Consider the following 16,745-nt stretch of genomic DNA (forward strand, 5'->3'; position numbering starts at 1 on the left):
TTTTTTTTTTTTTTTTTAACAGGAAACATTAAAACAGGTCCCCCTTACCTGTTTCTGAACCCTTGTAAGTCGCTGCGGCGGCGTGCTCTGCGGGCCGTGTGCGCGGTGGGCATGGCGTCCGCAGCGTGCATAGCGTAACTCGTGTATGGAGCTGCGAACAGGCGGGCGGGCGTGGGAAACTTACATCTTAGCCGACGAATCGACGATGGAAAACGCTGACAACGTTTACCATCGTCGATTTTAATCGATTTAATCTAATAATTGTTGCAGCTCTACTTCTAACATGAGTATACTTTTACTCTCAGGCTATCCATTTAAAATTCAATCAGGGTAAAAAATAATACTTTTGAGTAAAAGTCTTCAATGTGGAATTTTCTAAAATTGCAGTTTTGCATCCCTTACAGACTCTGGTGGTATAATAGCCTGGAGACAATTTCTGGCTTTTCCCATCTCTTTGGCAATTATAAAGTCAATCAACATAGTTTCTCTTCCTTTGCACATTCTTTCACTGTAATTAGGCAGCTACATTTGTAGTCCTGACTTACCAGTGGCGAGTGAGGGAGCCTGCCATGCCAGCGGCGATTAAGGGAGCTCACGGAGGAGAGCAGCGGCGTGCACGGCTTCAGCGTGTGGTGGGCGTGGCTTATGCATCCTGTGGGCTCGGCGATGCAGCGTCCTGTGGGCACGGCGGGCGCAGCGGGACGGGAACAGCGTGTGACGTGTGCTTCAGGCCAAAGAACCTTGGTGGACATTGACTGGGTTCTGTATTGAGTATGCATCTCCATGTTCTCTTCTGGCCACACACATGGTTCCTGCTGCGACTTTGTGCACACACAGAAGGGAGAAGCTTCACCGCTACAACAGTGCACAGTCTTGTGGGTTTTTTAAGCCTGGGTTACTTTTTTTATAACTTTTTAGTGAACATTTTGATAACAAAGGTCAAGTACAACATTTAGCCACGCTAGTCGATAGAAGATCTGCAGAGAGATCTAGGTCTCATAGTACCATGCTATTATGAATACACAATTTTCCAGCTAGTGAGGTAAAAATATAAATCATGGAAATAGTCGTACATGGCAATGTAGTAAGGTACGTGAACATTACATTAGAGTAAGTAAAATGATGGCGAGAATTAAGTCCTGGACAAACGTAAAATAAATAATTTGGAAAATACAAGAAGTCAAAGTATGAAGCACAAAGAGAAAAAGCCAAGGTAGAGCATAAGAAAGAAAAGGAGAAACCTGGTGACAAAGATAGCAAGAGAAAAAAAAAGAAGACATTGGAGAAGACAGTCCGTGCCCCTTATCCGACCCAAAATCTCCAACTTGGGGATAAGACGAAACAAAGGATGAAGTGAGAGAGAGTTATCTGGGAAAATCCTATCTACACCAGAAGGATCAAGTTTAAAAAAATTTAGACATGGTATTACATAAATGTGCTATTAACCTCTTGCCGTCCGCCCGTAGTAAAAAAACGGACGGACGGCACTGCAGCATCTACCATGTTAAAGATGTCATGTATGCATTTGTCCTGGTTATATAATTTAATAGTGTTTAGCTAGATTTGGGAAGGGAAGGCCCAGCAACCAATGGATGGGGTCCAATAGCATCGGGGTGTCCAGAGGTCTCAAAGCAAAGAAATAACTTGTTTCCAGAATTCACGAATTTGGAATTGTTAAGTACGAGTGTAGGAATTCTGCAGTGTGGTACCAGTGATACAAGGTCTTGGTTTTCCTTCTATAGGGTGCAAATTGACGTTTTATGAGTGACTCAGTACCCTCATTCATTCAGAAAGGGTTGATGGTAAAAGATTTACTATCAACCAGTTTCTGAATGGGGAGAAGCCGCTGTAGTGAGTGCTTCTCCCCATTAAATTTGGAACGGAATTCAGGAAAGGGGAGAAGAGAATGTGAGAATTTATTGATTGTCGTTAAATCGAAAGAGGGATTTGGTTTGCCATTGTCTATCAATGCTATTAGTGAGTGTGGGTGCCAGGAAAGAAGTATATAAGCAAGAACACATGGAAGATGGAGATAAAGAAAAGAACCGTCTTCTAATCTAGAGTAAAACCATAAGTCTTTGGTATGGGCAATTGAAACGAGAAGGGAACATAATGGGTCAGGTGGTGTGCCAGAGTAAGGAATTAGGATGAATCCAAAGATGTTCTATTTCTGAGCACGTGCTAGTGGGTGAAAGGTTCTGACCATGAAGTTAGGTGTCGTTAGGTCAATAGTTTGCCTGTTGTCCTCTGTCGATCGTAAATAATGAACTTGTTCATTATGGATTAAGGAGGGGAGAATAGTTCCCGGGCGTTAAGTCAAAATCATAGTAAATATTTTCAAATTAGCATTCAGTAAGGCTCTGGGTCGATAGTTGGAACAGATAGTGTCATCCTTGTTGGGCTTAGGCATGGTGGATGGTATTGGCGAGGGCTGTAGGAAACAGTTATAAATATGTCATAGGTGTGGCGTGAGAGAGTCCTTAAATGTTTTGTAATACAGATAGGCAGGCCAGGGGCTTTGCCATTAGCAAGATTTTTGATCACCTGGGTGAGTTCTTCAGTCGAGATGAGGTAATTGAAAAGTCTGGATTATCAGAGTCGTGGCACTTTGAGAGATAGTCATGGATACGTGTGGGAAGGGATGGGTCATTGGTATTAAACGACTGATCGCGAAGGTTATATAGGTGAGTATAGTATTCATGTAATATAGATGCTATTTTTTGAGGATAAAAATGTTCCACACCCGACGTATCTTTTAGGGAGTCCACGGATCAGAGAGCCATATCCATTCTTAAGTTTGTAAGCTAAGAGTGTGCGCCCTATTGCCTGTTTTGTAAAACTGCTGACACACAGCATACATTTCCCCACTGACATATCAAGTTGCCGCAGTTGTGAGCGCAAACAAATAAGGCGCTAGAGCAGATAGAGAGGGACGTAGTGATAGGTTGCGTTCGGCCAATTCATCTTTAAAGAGCCACTCATTCATCCTCCAGTTTCAGTATTTAGGGGGAGTAGGGAATAACAGGACAGCAATGGCAATTGGTGCATAGTATGACCATGTAATGTAGCATATTCCAGAGAACAGTACATTACTTAAACTCGGCGTGTTGTAAGGAAGTGAATGGATGCATTTTATGTACAGGTGAGTAAAATGTGAATTGCCTCTCAGAGGGGTGTGAAGTCCTTTCAATGTCAAATAGGGAGTGGAGTTTGAGCAGCTCATGGAATTGAAGGGCTAGGTGGGAATTGTAGTTGGGGAGTTTGTCAGAGTTCTTTTGCCAAGATCAAGTCTTTCCAGTAGTGTGTGAAGGGAAAGATTGAAATTTTCCCCAACAATGAGGTAATGAGGAGCCAAGGGAATGAATACTACTCGGAAGGGGAATTCGGTTGGCTTTGGGAGCATAAATGTTGCAAAGGGTGATCTCCTCGGATCCCCATTTGCCTCGTAAAATAATGTGTGGAAGACACGTCCACTCAAGGCAGCCGGCCACATTCTGAATGCCTACAGTGTGTAGACACAGGGCATGCTCTCACCTCTGGCCATGAGTTTTTAATGGCTATGTATGGTGGATTATAGGCTGGGACCACCCAAACCTGGTCATGGTTCTGGCGTAGGTTCTACACCTTCTGGGGACATTACTTCTGGTAGTCCTGTGCTGTGCTTTCTATTCCCTTCCCTACTAGCAATTGGGGTCCTTCCCCCCTCTACGCCGCTCTCCTCTGTCTTAACATTCAGTTCATCGCTATCATGGCAGATTTTATATGGGAAATGGCTGATCTCCTTGGACCCTGTTGTCCTTTGCTTGAACAAGACCCTTCTAGTTCCTGCAGTGGATGTGTCAGTTTACACGGACAAGCGATTATGAAACCTGTGGTCGCCTCTATGGTGGTATGTCAGACCATGTAATTTTGATATAAAGGATCAGGGACAACAGTGCTTAAACATCTAGAGCTTTTTCCAGTGGCCATGTACTATCGCATGGATGGCCTGAAGGATACTTTCCACCAGATGGCTTAGATGAGGTTTTTTTTTTGGTAAACATGCAGTGGATCCTTTGGCTCAAAAATTGGTCAGCGAAGCTCCTTTGCATTTGTTTTTGTTTTTTTAAACTACTTGTCCAAGGACTAAAGCAGATGCCCAATCTACTTGTCCCTCATGACAATCTACTTGTCTTATACAAATAAAATAATTTTAACCAAAACCATTTTTAGCGCCGTCAGGTGACCGTGCTGACGAACGCGTACCTGCAATTTGCAAGCGAAATTGAGAATACATGGTACAGATAGTGCACACGTACCGTTCTCCGAAAAGTAAGTATAGCGGGAGGGAGAGGGGTTCCAGATTTGTGCAGGTAATTACATTTTCCCAAATTACTTGGGAAAGTGATTTTACCCTTTAGGTTGGTGCAGACTTGGGCGATCATGTGCGGATGCATACAGCGGTTGCCACGCGGCCACAATGATTTCAATAGGGTTACGTCTGCGTGGCAATTGCTGAAAAAAGGTACATGTACCTTTTTTTGGCGACACACACCGTGTGGTGTTTTCAACCACGATTTTGCGTGATTGCACGGGCGGTATTGCAGCGGGAACCCATTATTAGAGAAAAATGGCACCGTCGGCGCGATCGGCGGTGGTGTGCGATTCCATGACCGCCCGGCCATCTGCACAGTTTCATGCACGATTGCCGCATGGTCACAGATTGCCCACTCCGTTCACACACACACACACACACACACACAATGCCCTATGCATGTGTTTATTCACATGCAGGTGGAGGGGGCAGCGGGGTTGCTTTTCATTTTTATTTACTTTGTTTTTACTTTGAACATTTTTTTATTTAATTTTATTTTGTATTTTCACCTTTTTTATTTTTTACATTTTTATGTATTTATAGTTTAAAATTTTTATTATCTTTTGACAATTTGTTTTTCAATCAACTTTTTTGTGCTCCTTCTCCTGTGACAGGAAGGCTGTGAGTGCAGCATTCCTGTGTCAGTTCTCTCATGGAGCAGAGAACTGACGTTCTCTGCTCCCTGCTCTCCATCCTGATCTAATTTGCCATGGTCCCGTGTCCCCCAGAAGAGCGGCGGCCCCAAAGACCACAGCAGGGATGGAGCTAGCGGGCAGCGACTGAGGGCACAGGCGGAGAGGCAGCAGCCGGAGAGAGAGAAAGACGGGAGGGGGAGTGGGAACCGTCTGCTTACAAGTGATCTTGGACAGTTGTACAGCCACTCGAGATCACTTGTACAAAATGGCTCCCCCTCTACATTCAGCCCTGCTACCTGCCCGAAGCAGGGCTAAATGTAGAAAAAAAACAACTATGTGCCCAGAGCTGCATGTTCCGGGCATTGGGCGATAGGAATTCCACACCCCTGATGAATGCTTAGAAGGCATGACCTTCACTGGAGGATGCCTTTTTGGCAAATTCTTACATCAAGTCATAGTTGGGAAGAGTACTTTCTTGCCGCATAAGTCTAAGACTCACTGGTACCTCCCATATGAAAAGTTTCTTTCGTTCTTCACAGGCCTCTGGTTCCAAACTAAAGCAGGGCATGCAGTTCCGTCACAAGGCTGGGTTCTCCAAGCCCACTAAGGAAGGAAGTAGAGCTGCAACAACTATTCGATTTAGTCCATTAAAATCGACGCTGGAAAACGTTGTCAGCGTTTTCCATCGTTGATTAGTCGGCTATCTATTAAATTGCCTGTTCGCGGCTCCACACACGAGCCGCGCATGATTCCACCATTTCCATCCTCTCCTTCCCTGCGCTCCATTCCATCATCATACCCGTCCTCTGCACCCCATTCCACCATCAAGCCCGGCCTCTCCATTCCTGCACCCCATTCCACCATCATACCTGTCCTCTCCAATAACACAAGCTATAGAGGAATACATCAGATCCCAGCAATAATACATTATGCAGAATGCCAGCAGCTACAGAGGACTACAAATCCCAGCAATAGTACATTATTGCATAATGTACTATTGCTGCGATTTGTTGTATTCCTCTATTTCACCAGTCAACATGACCGGACTATAGCCTTGCAATTTATGTTAAAAAATTTTTGCGGACAGATAGAGCTTTCTTTTGGAGGTATATAATCATCACGGGGGGGCAGGGGGTTATTTTTTTAACTATATAATGAAAAAAGTACCATAAATGTAAAAAACCCCCCCCAAAGTTTCCCTACATTGTTATAAAACATTTATTCTTACCCATATTTTTAGTAAAACATAAAAGTCGGGGTCACGTCGGGTAAATAGTCACCAAACATGTCAAGCCTTAAAATTGCGTGCGCCCGCAAAATCGCAAAAAACACCCATAGGCGACCATTAAAACGCTTTTACTGCTCATCAGTTTAGTGTTATCTGATTATTGGCTCTAAAATTATTGCTCACACTCCGTTTGTGGCGATATGTAACATGTGCGGCACAATAGGCGCAATCGTCGCTTTTGCACGAAGGCGCATCCAGCGCATATCTGCGTGTGTATGTGGGGGGCGGGAACTTTAAAAAAAATGTTTTAATTTTTTTATGCTTTATTTTTTTTTTATGATTCTTTAATTTTTGTATTCCTTTTTTTTTTTTTTACACACAACTTTATTGCTATTACATGGGGGGCCAAGAAGCCCCTATGTGATAGCCAGTTTACATGACAGGTCCTCTTAATGGAGACATCAGGGGTCTCCAAGACCCCTAATGTCACCTAGGGGCCCCCAGAGAGGCTGATGAAGCAGAGATCTGCTTCATCAGCTTCTGTAGCTGGAGAGTGACACAATGCCGGAAGTGATGTAATATACATCACTTCCTGCATTCAGGGACTGAGAGGAGATCAAAGGGAGTCCGTATACTGAACTCCCTTTGATCTCCTGTCACAGAGCCGTGCCGGTCCCGGCCGCATCGGGCACAGGGGTCTCGGGACCGGCAACGGCAGTGACAGCTGCTAATACAAGCGATCGAGCGTCTCTAGAGACGCCCGATCGCTTGAATGTAAAGCTGCTCGTCGGGCTCCACCGTCCTCTCGTCGCGGACGAGTGGATTTTTCAAGTCCTGCACATGCATATAACCTTACAACAAGTACTGCAGCATTGTGGAGATCTGTAAGGGCCTGTTCACCCCGTCCCGCAATTACTGTGAGGGAGGTGTGTTACTTTGCTATTAATTTGTATTGTAGTGCTGTGCCTTGTGGTGCAGTAATCGCATTGTGGGCGGGATGTGCGTTTGGGGTGTCATTCAAATGAATGGCAACAAAACGCACGCTCTTGGCATTTTTGTATTTATAACCTATGTAACCTGTCTAATGTCTTTTTCTTGAAATTCTGTTATTTTATAACTGTGTTTTAGGATGCAGTAATGCTCCACAGCTTCACTTTGAGACAACAGCTCCAGACCACTCGTCAAGAACTTTCTCATGCCCTATACCAGCATGATGCTGCTTGTCGTGTCATAGCACGTCTTACCAAAGAGGTAACCGCTGCCCGTGAAGGTAAATAAATAATAATTATGACTATTATTGTTTCTATCGTGTGTGTGTGTAAGTATTTATATACCGTGTTTCCCCGAAAATAAGACAGTCTTATATTTTTTTGAGCTCAAAAAAACACACTAGGTCTTATTTTCGGGGTAGGTCTAATTTTTTTTTTTTTAATGTCCAACAATCCAAAGTTAATAATTAAAAATGGCAAAGTTAAGAATAGGGTGATCAGGGCAATCAGGGTTGCCGTACCTTTCCAAGAGCAATTTGGTAACCAGAATGGGCGAAGCGCGCTTTCACTATCGATTCCTTACAGATGCTAGTGCATTTGGTATCACTCCGCCTGTGACAGGAGCCGGTGCTGTAGAGGAGGTATCGGCTTATGCGGCTCTGGTCCCTCCATTTGCGCCTTTCTTCCTCTAGCGCTGGCTTCGTTGGCACCGCTGATTCTCTCCCGCGGTTCTTCAAATTCCCCCATATGCCACCACTGGCCCTGAGAATGGGCACAACTAGGTCTTATTTTCGGGGTAGGTCTTATTTTTGGGGAAACAGTGTATGTGTGTATATATATAATATTACACACACTGAGTGGCCAGATTATTATGATCAGTACTTCGTTGGGCCGCCTCGTGACTCCACGAGATGTTGAAAGGTGATGCGAGGAATCTGACACTGCACTGTTGCCCTTCTGTTGTCTTGTACCAGTCTTGCCACTCTCCGTTCTGCCCTAACATTGACTAGTCGCTGACGGCCACAATTCTGGCCACTCAGGCCACTCAGTGTAGGTCCTTTTTGATTTCAACCTGTATATCTGGTGTCTATAGATGTCGCTAACGTCTCCCATATCCCCATATATTCTGTGCACCTAGAAACTCATCTAAATGTTTTTTTTAAGTTATCAATGCTTTCTGCTGACAGACCTCAAATCATGTTTACATGCGTTTTGGTGCATTTCGAAGTTAAAATCAATCCCTGGATGCACCTGTCTTCAATTTTTTTATATTATTTTCATGCTCAAGTTTGGGTTTTTGGGGAGCTCTAATGTGCTGAGTATGTGCAGGGAGCAAGATGAAAAATGCTAAAAGTGCTGTAGTGGATTAACCCAAAAAATGATAAAGGAAGCATTAAGATTAAGGCACTCCTTGTGAAGAATGTGAGGCCACTCTCTGCTTCTAAGCTAGTCTTCAAATCAACTTTATTGTAATGAGTGACTTCGACATTCCATTAGGTTCCTCTTCTCTTCCAGTAAAGGGAACTCTTAAGGCATCAACATGCCAAGACATTTTGTACAATGTCATGCTCCCAACTTTGTGGGAACAGTTTGGGGATGGCCCCTTCCTGTTCCAACATGACTGCGCACCAGTGCACAAAGATCCTTTTCCCCACTTCACTGGAAGATCCAGCTGTGGGGAGTTATGTTGAGTCCTCTTGAGTCCTCTTGCTAATTGTCTAATTGTCTCTCCTGCGTTGGATAAGTCTCCTGAAAAAAGCACCCTGTAGGGGTGCAGACAATGCCACAACGGTGACATGCATCAATGTGGATTGTGATACTGGAATTGTTCTGTATTTACTGGAAAATCCATGTTTTGGCTCTTTCTATGGTTTAGCCTCAAAAGGTGGAGAACTGGCAGGCCAGCTACCAGAGTAATCGGAGCCTAGATTAAAGAGCGATTCATCCAGCACAAGTTTTTCCACTGACCTTGTGTCTGTTGAGAGGATGCTGCTTGTGGACTTGATAGGGTCTTGTCTAAACCGGAAGGTTTGAAACCAGGACTAAGGATTCCTATGGGGGCACAACAGTTATTTATGTCTACTAGAGCTGCAGCTAACGATTATTTTCAAAATCGATTAGTTAGCCGATTATTAAGTTCGATTAATCGGTTAATCGGATAAACAATTAAAAAAATGGCTCCACTGATGGGACTACTAGTTTGTATTGAGATTGCACTCCATCACTGGAGTAAGCTTGGAGCGGTGGAATAAAAAAAAAAAAAGAAAAAAAAAGTGTGGTGTGCAATATAGTGAAATGGAAAGTGTAAAATTATACAGCAATCAATGCAGAATGGCACTGGCTATAGAGGACTACAAATCCCAGCAATAGTACAATATACAGCGCAATGCAGAATATCACCAGCTATAGAGGAGCACAATAAATCCCAGCAATAGAACATTATAGCTGGCGGTATTCTGCATTGCGATGTATAATGTACTATTGCTGGGTTTTGTAGTCTCTATAGCTAGTGGTATTCGGCATTGCACCACTGTATAATGTATTATTGCTGGGATTTGTTGTGCTCCTCTATAGCTGGTGGAATTCCGCATGGCGCTGTATAATGTATTATTGCTGGGATTTGTACTCCTATATACAGCGCAGTGCAGAATATCACCAACTATAAAGGAGTACAACAAATCTCAGCAATACATTATACATGCAGTGTACAATGTATTGCTGGGATTTGTATTCCTCTATAGCTGATGGTACAATGCTCTACGTAATATACAGCACAACGTACCATCAGCTATAGAGGAATACAAATCCCAGCAATACATGATAGAGCACCATGTGTGGGAGTGTGCAGGCTTACCTGAGCAGTCTTCCAGCAACTTGCTTCTGAGATTGGGCCTGTCTATCGGCGGCTGTCATCACCCCACACCTGCTCCTCCTTACTACATCTCCCTGCGTCCCTGTGCCGATCGTGGAGTGTGAGGCGGGAAGGAGATGCGGCGTGTAGAACGTGGATGCGGGCTGGCGGGTCTGGCAGCGGTGAGCTTGAGTTGGGGAGGAGGTGCGGCACGCAGCGTGTGTGGCCAACTGATCGGAAGCCGATTAATCGATTATTGAAAAAGTTGACAACTTTTTCAATCGATTATGTCGATTAGTTGTTGCAGCCCTAATGTCTACATCGCTAAAGCTTCAACTTTGAAGATATTTGTCATTCTTGTGACTCCACACTGACCTCATCGGTACTCTGACCTAGTTCATCTGCCTCTTGGTGCCTGCCAGATGATCCAGAGCTTCATTCACAAGGACCCATCCTTGAGCCTGCTTTTCAATTGCTGGCGTTAACAGCCTATTGAGAGTCAGATACTAAAGGATAGGTGTCTGTCAGAAGCTGTCATCCCGACCATGCCCCATGCGTGTAAAACCACCTCTATCGGTTTTACTGTCGAACTTGGTAGTCGTCTTTTTTTTTTCCTCGTCTTTTGGAAACCCACCCACCTTCCTTCACTGTATCCAGGATTTTAGTCTTCCTTCAATGGGATGTAGACCATTGTTTAGCCCTAAGTACCATAAAGGGGCAAATTTTGTCCATGGCTGTCTTGTTTCCAAGGACTCTGGCACCACTCATCTGCATTTTCAGTTAGAGACTGATGCACATTACCCATGTGTTCAGGTCTACTTCAACTCTGTGTAACCTCATCTGATTCTTTTGGTTTTTAAGGGCCTACTTGTAAGAACGTTGGGTAGAACATCTTACAGGCTACCTATTGGTGACTGTTGCTTCAGCCAGGAGAGTCTCGGAATTGTGATTTTGTTCTGCAAGCCACCTTTCGTTTTTTAATCAGAATAAGGTTGTTCTTTACTAGGGATGCACCATTACCGATACTAGTATCGGTATTGCTCCCGATAACGAGTATTTAGGCAAGTACTCACCCAAATGTTCTGATACTTACCCCCGATACTGGAGCTTCCGGTCAGAGGGAGATTTCCTCTGACCGGCAGTGCCACGAGAGAGCATGAAGCTGGTTTCCCGGGCCAATCAGGAAGCCGGCGACAGGTAATGACTTGCTGTCCGGCTTCCTGATTGTTTGGAAAGCCGGCTCCATGCTGTTTAGCCGGCTCCATGCTTATTGCCTGGGAAGCTGGCTTCCTGGCCAACCAGCGTGGAGCCTGCTTCCTGATTGGTTTGGAAGCCGACTCTATGCTCCCGGAAGTACGCATATCGGCAAATAATGAAAGATAAATATCGGTACTCAATACAGAGAAACCGGTATTAGTGCATCCCTATTGTTTACCTTCGGTATGAAGGAAGGACTTTGGTAATTTCCTCTGAATGAGGATACTGTGCTTCCGTCCCTTTTGTACTAACCCTGTTCATCGCCAGAAAATTGCATTTCAGTTCAGACTGTTTACAAAACACTACTTAAGGCCTATTTTTCCAGACACGGGAACCTCAGTGTCCGGTTCCAGTTAATTCCACAAGGGCACTGCCTTATGGGCTTTTTGCCATCAGCCGTTGCTTTGCAAGATGGCTACCTGGGTATCTTTACCTTCTTCTTTCTTCTCTTTTCTCTCTCCTCCTTCCTCCATTTATTTCTATATATGTTGGGGTTGCGGATATTTGAATGTTTTTGCCTTGAGTAAGAGCTTTACGTTTTGTAAAGGTGGGAGAGTTCACAGAGCGCTCGCACAAGGGTTTTTCCCCATCAAATAAAAGTTTATTTTTCTCTTCCGGGCAGTTAAAAATGGAAAACACAAATGTAAGCTTAACTTCAGCAAAATTCATTAAGTGAATCCTGTATCTTCGGCACAGATGGCGAAACAGTGTGTCTCAGTCTTGTCATACAGAGTCCCAAACCTGGCAACATTTCTTCCCAGGATTATGAGTTCTAAATCTTAGCACCACTGCAGGTCTCACATTAGCCTCAGCTGACCTCTTTCGCCACACAAACTCCAGCACTCCTCTCTGGAGTTGCTGACCTTTTTTAAACTGCTTCCTGTTGCAGGAAGATTAACCCTTTGGTGGCCCCTAAAGGCGCCACAACCCAAACCGTGGTGAAATATATCAGTCTTAAAAGATCCAGCCTTGCCGTCCTCTACAGTTTATTTTTTTTGCTGATGGCCATTCCTTTATAAGCACTGCTTTGGGACATCCCAATTGTCAATATTTACAGAGCTGTGTCCATTGTTCTAGAAGAACCCAGACCACTGTCTTGTGTGGTATACACAAAAATAAAAAAAAGGCAGGGGCATCTCGGAAAAAATTAAAACACAATACAGAGATCAAATGATACTGCTCAGAAGGGCTTGAAAGATAAATTATCTGGAGCTGAAGAATGTGAAGCAATCTACCGCTGTACAATTCAATTGTCCATATAATATTCTATGGGTGGTTAGCTTGTTGAAAAAGATACACGGCCTCTAAATGTGACTGAATGCAGAGTAACTAAACTCCTAAGGAAAGCTGACCTGAGCAAGTGGCTGTGTATATAGTAAGAAGCCAATAACGGTTTGTGCAAATGCTCGCAGGGCTGGAGGAATATGAAATTGATTCACCAGACATGGCACAGATTCAGAACTCTGAACTTAAATAAAAATTAAAACAAACTTGACATGTTTCGGAGCGATCTTTGCTCTTTTTTTTTTTTAGGAGTAACCTGAACCAGAATTGTCTTGATCAGTGGACATATAATCTAAGTTTACTTGACTTATAGATGTGACAATTTAACAGCAAAGAGGAAAGTGCTAAATTGTTTACTGTTCAAACTTTATATAATTTGCTCATCTTTGCAAGCAAGCTGATTAGCTGTGATGTCCTGGTGCTTCAATTAGTTAACAAGCTGATGGCATAGTGTTTCCTTCCTGCTTTAAGGCCTATGTCCATGTGATTGACCTAGGATCGGATGTAGTGCTCTCTTGGCACTCAAAGGTGGCATTATTTCTTTAAAAGGGCCTTACCTCCCACTGCCTGACTTTTCCATTTCCCTGATAATCCTATCTGACACGAAAAAGGATTGGTGCTATGCATTTGCTGGTGAATCCTCACAGCACATCTTCAGAGTTATTTTACAAAAGGGTGAAGAGTTTGGAGAAGGCAGGAGAAGTAAACTATCTCAGACAACAAAGCTGATGTGGAGAATTGTTCCAAATCGGCTATTTTGCTTAGATTTTTCACTTCTCCAAACTCTTCACCTTTTTGTGAATAACCCTGCTTGTTTTTCCCTGTGCAGTTTGTGAGCATAGATTCAACAGCACCTGAGCCAATTTTCTGTGAGCTGCACACCTTGATGTCCATCTTGGAACCCTCTTAGGAACTTTTAGGATGTGCCTTGGGCTGGTGTTCATGTGCTGCAGTTGCTATCTCAGATCATGTAGAGGTCTAGGTCTTAGATTTCCAAGTTGTTAGACCAATCTGGTGTTGGTCACAGGAAGTGCTCCTTCCCCCTATTTCTCATTTTGACTCCAATACTGAACATGTGGTATCTTCAGATTTGTCTGCAGTCTTGGTTGCATGATTCTGTAGTCAATGCCCTATTCCTTGAGTGATGCTTCCTAAATGCACCAGTTGGACACTATGGTGAACTTCATTCAACCGATAATAAAGACACTAAAATTGGATGATCCTTCTGCTGTAGTTGTAACATAGAAACACTGGAAGTAAAATAGAGTCTTATTTTCCCTCTTTCATGGAAGCTGTGTATCAATACAGATTGCATGTTTAACAGATTAGATAGGCAGAGTTAAATAGTGGTTTAGCATTTGTAATGAAAAGTTTACCTACAGAGAGAAACAAATCCATTTTTTTTAATTTCAAAAAGATTGTTTTTCGTAGCCACGGCTTCCAATGTGAACAGGTAGCACTGACTTTCCTCTTCCCAACCTCAAATGATTTCGTCCCACATGTCACAAACTGCCTCCCATGGTAACTGAAGACATGGACATGCTTCCTGCGTTATACCCAGAATTAAGTTCTCACGTACTGTTAGCCTTTTATAGATCAACTTAGGCTTTTGTTGGTCAACACACGTCATTCAAATAGAGCCCCACATAGTCCACTCTATACGTTATCCTGGCTGGCTTCCTCGCTCAGCCAATCAGCCAGGGTCCGGCCACTTTTCCTGCCTGCTGCCACTTTCCATTTACTTTTCAGCCAAGCCACATAGACAATATCCAGTAGCGTTGCTTAGACAGGATATAGACAATATAACAAACGGATCGCTAAAAAACGTGGAATGGGTGAGACTTATGACAGATCCAGTGTGGAAGACTGAAGATCTGGCAAGCAGGTGATAGTGTAACATCTTTCACCACACTGATGCCCTCTAGCCCGCTCTCTGCCACTGCACTAATGCCCACTAGCTCGCTCTCTGCCAGTGCACTGATGCCCACTAGCCTGCTCTGCGACTGCACTGATGCCCACTACCCCACTTTCTGCCACCTCACTGACGCCCACTACCCCGCTTTCTGACACTACACTGCACTCTGCGACTGCACTGATGCCCACTACCACGCTCATTGCTCTTTACACTTTTGCTAGTATTTATAATTTGGCAGCATATAGTGTACCTAATGCAATTATGCTTTTTACTTCTTAAACAAAACCTAGCAGTTCTTTTTAAAACCACACAAGTGATTCAATTATTACAATATGAATTATCAAAATTTGTAGCTTTTTATGTGTTTTGTATTTAGCTTTTAAAGTACACCTATAAGTACCATAACTTAACTGGCTCCAGATCTACAAAGGCATACTTTTTTTTGCCTTCTTCAGCGCCCCAGGTGGCACAAATCCAAAAGTGGTATAACCTTCTCACGCATGTTGATATTTACCCATTAGTAGTCGTCACACTGGCCTACAAAAGTGTGTGTTAGAGGGCAGATGACCACATACAAATGGAAGTGTCAACAGCCTGCTTATTATTGCATACCAGGATATGGGCACCCTGAGTGTTATAGCCAGCATGTAAAGCTATGTGCAGTGTTGTTCTGTATCATGAATCAATGTTTTCTACTTTACTGCCAGATTTATACCCCCCTTGACTTTTTAGTTGAAAGTTCCAATCCTGAGATTTTTTTCAACACTCATATGTAGGAATGCACCGATACTGGTTTTTCAGTATCGAGTACAGATATTTTTTTTTCCGCACTCGCGCCACTGAGCACTGGTGCCATGTGCCCAGATTATTAGGAAGTCGGGCGGTGGATCATGAATTGTTGCCCGGCTTCTTGATTGTCTTTGAAGCAAGTACTCGCCCAAATACCGGTATCGGCAGCGATACTAGTATTGGTATCGGTGCATTCCTACTGATATGTATTTTGTTATAATGTACAGTAAGTGAACAAATTCAGGTTACATTAGTTTACTACGTTAACGATGGTGTTCGTTCTGTTTGACAGCTCTTGCTACTCTCAAGCCTCAGGCTGGTATTTCTGTTCTTCAGGCCAATCCTGCACCACAAGCAGGGGCAGCTGTAAGTACATTCAGCTTGTATTTGTATTGCATTTTTTTTTTGTATGATTGTATGATTTTTTTTTTTCTACTTCTTATTAATAAATTATTTCATACTTCTTGACAGGGTTCTGTTGAAGCAATGGATCTTGGGGAACTCGTAGGAATGTCAGCAGAAATTATACAGAAGGTAAGTTGAATGGTACACTACAGTTACATTATAAAATTAAACTGATATACATACAGGTAACATAGACTATTTCCTGTCTCTAACATAGAATTTAAAATAACTTTTCTATTTTGACCCTTTTTGAATTATCTGTTTATCTGCTAGAGCTCTGATAATAATATAAGTTGGCTAAAACCAGCAAAGGTCTTCTGTATAGAAAAAGAAAAGTCACGAAGTACATAAACTAAATGGCTATTAACCCTTTCCCTGCCAAGCCCTCCGGAACATTTTTCAATTCAGCTGGCCAAGCCATTTTCGCAATTTTTCCCATTGATTTGATTTTTAACTGCCCCAAACCATATATTTTCTGAAAGCGCAGGCCCGGAATAAAAAGATGGTGATACTAAATTTGTAGGCCCTGCGATAATTGCGCAAATGTTTCTCAAATTAATATTAAACCGATAAAAATACACAATTCAATTGATAAAACACACAAATCAGTATCCGTGCACAAAAATAAATATTTTCTGACAATCTAAAAGATAAAACTGTATTGAGTTAATAAATAAAAAATATTTGCACATTTGAAATTGCTCCTTTTTGTGAAAAGGTAAAAAAATGAAGGTACGCAAAATTGTAAAAAATCGACTTATGTTAAAAATAGTTTTTACTCTGTGTTGGTGTTTGTGTTGTGATAAAATGATACAGGCGTATATTTAATTGCAACACAAGGTATCACAACGCACGGCAATGCGTCACAAAGCTTTGCCATGCGCTGCCACAGTTAATTTAATGTTTTTTTAAAAGAAAAAAAAGAACTAAAACAAATCATGCACTGCGATGCGTTCTAACAATGTACTGCAGCGCATGTGCATGGCATACACCAGAATATGTGTATGTTATGTGGGAGAGGGAGGGGCTTGTGCTTTT

The 16,745-nt window shown here is 42.9% G+C and overlaps 1 protein-coding gene across 1 annotated transcript in view; it reads left to right on the forward strand.

The window, feature by feature from the left end:
* The window catches only part of PRPF19 (pre-mRNA processing factor 19), a 220,285-nt gene that overhangs the window by 40,108 nt on the left and 163,432 nt on the right, over window positions 1-16,745 (forward strand). Inside the window, exons 4-6 of the mRNA XM_018571734.1 lie at window positions 7,346-7,487; window positions 15,595-15,668; window positions 15,774-15,836. Coding sequence (XP_018427236.1) covers window positions 7,346-7,487; window positions 15,595-15,668; window positions 15,774-15,836 — 279 coding nt within the window. The remainder of the gene's footprint in view (window positions 1-7,345; window positions 7,488-15,594; window positions 15,669-15,773; window positions 15,837-16,745) is intronic.

The sequence above is a fragment of the Nanorana parkeri genome, unplaced genomic scaffold (assembly GCF_000935625.1).
Source record: "Nanorana parkeri isolate BGI_ZX_2015 unplaced genomic scaffold, ASM93562v1 scaffold1824, whole genome shotgun sequence".
Classification (NCBI taxonomy): Eukaryota; Metazoa; Chordata; class Amphibia; order Anura; family Dicroglossidae; genus Nanorana; species Nanorana parkeri.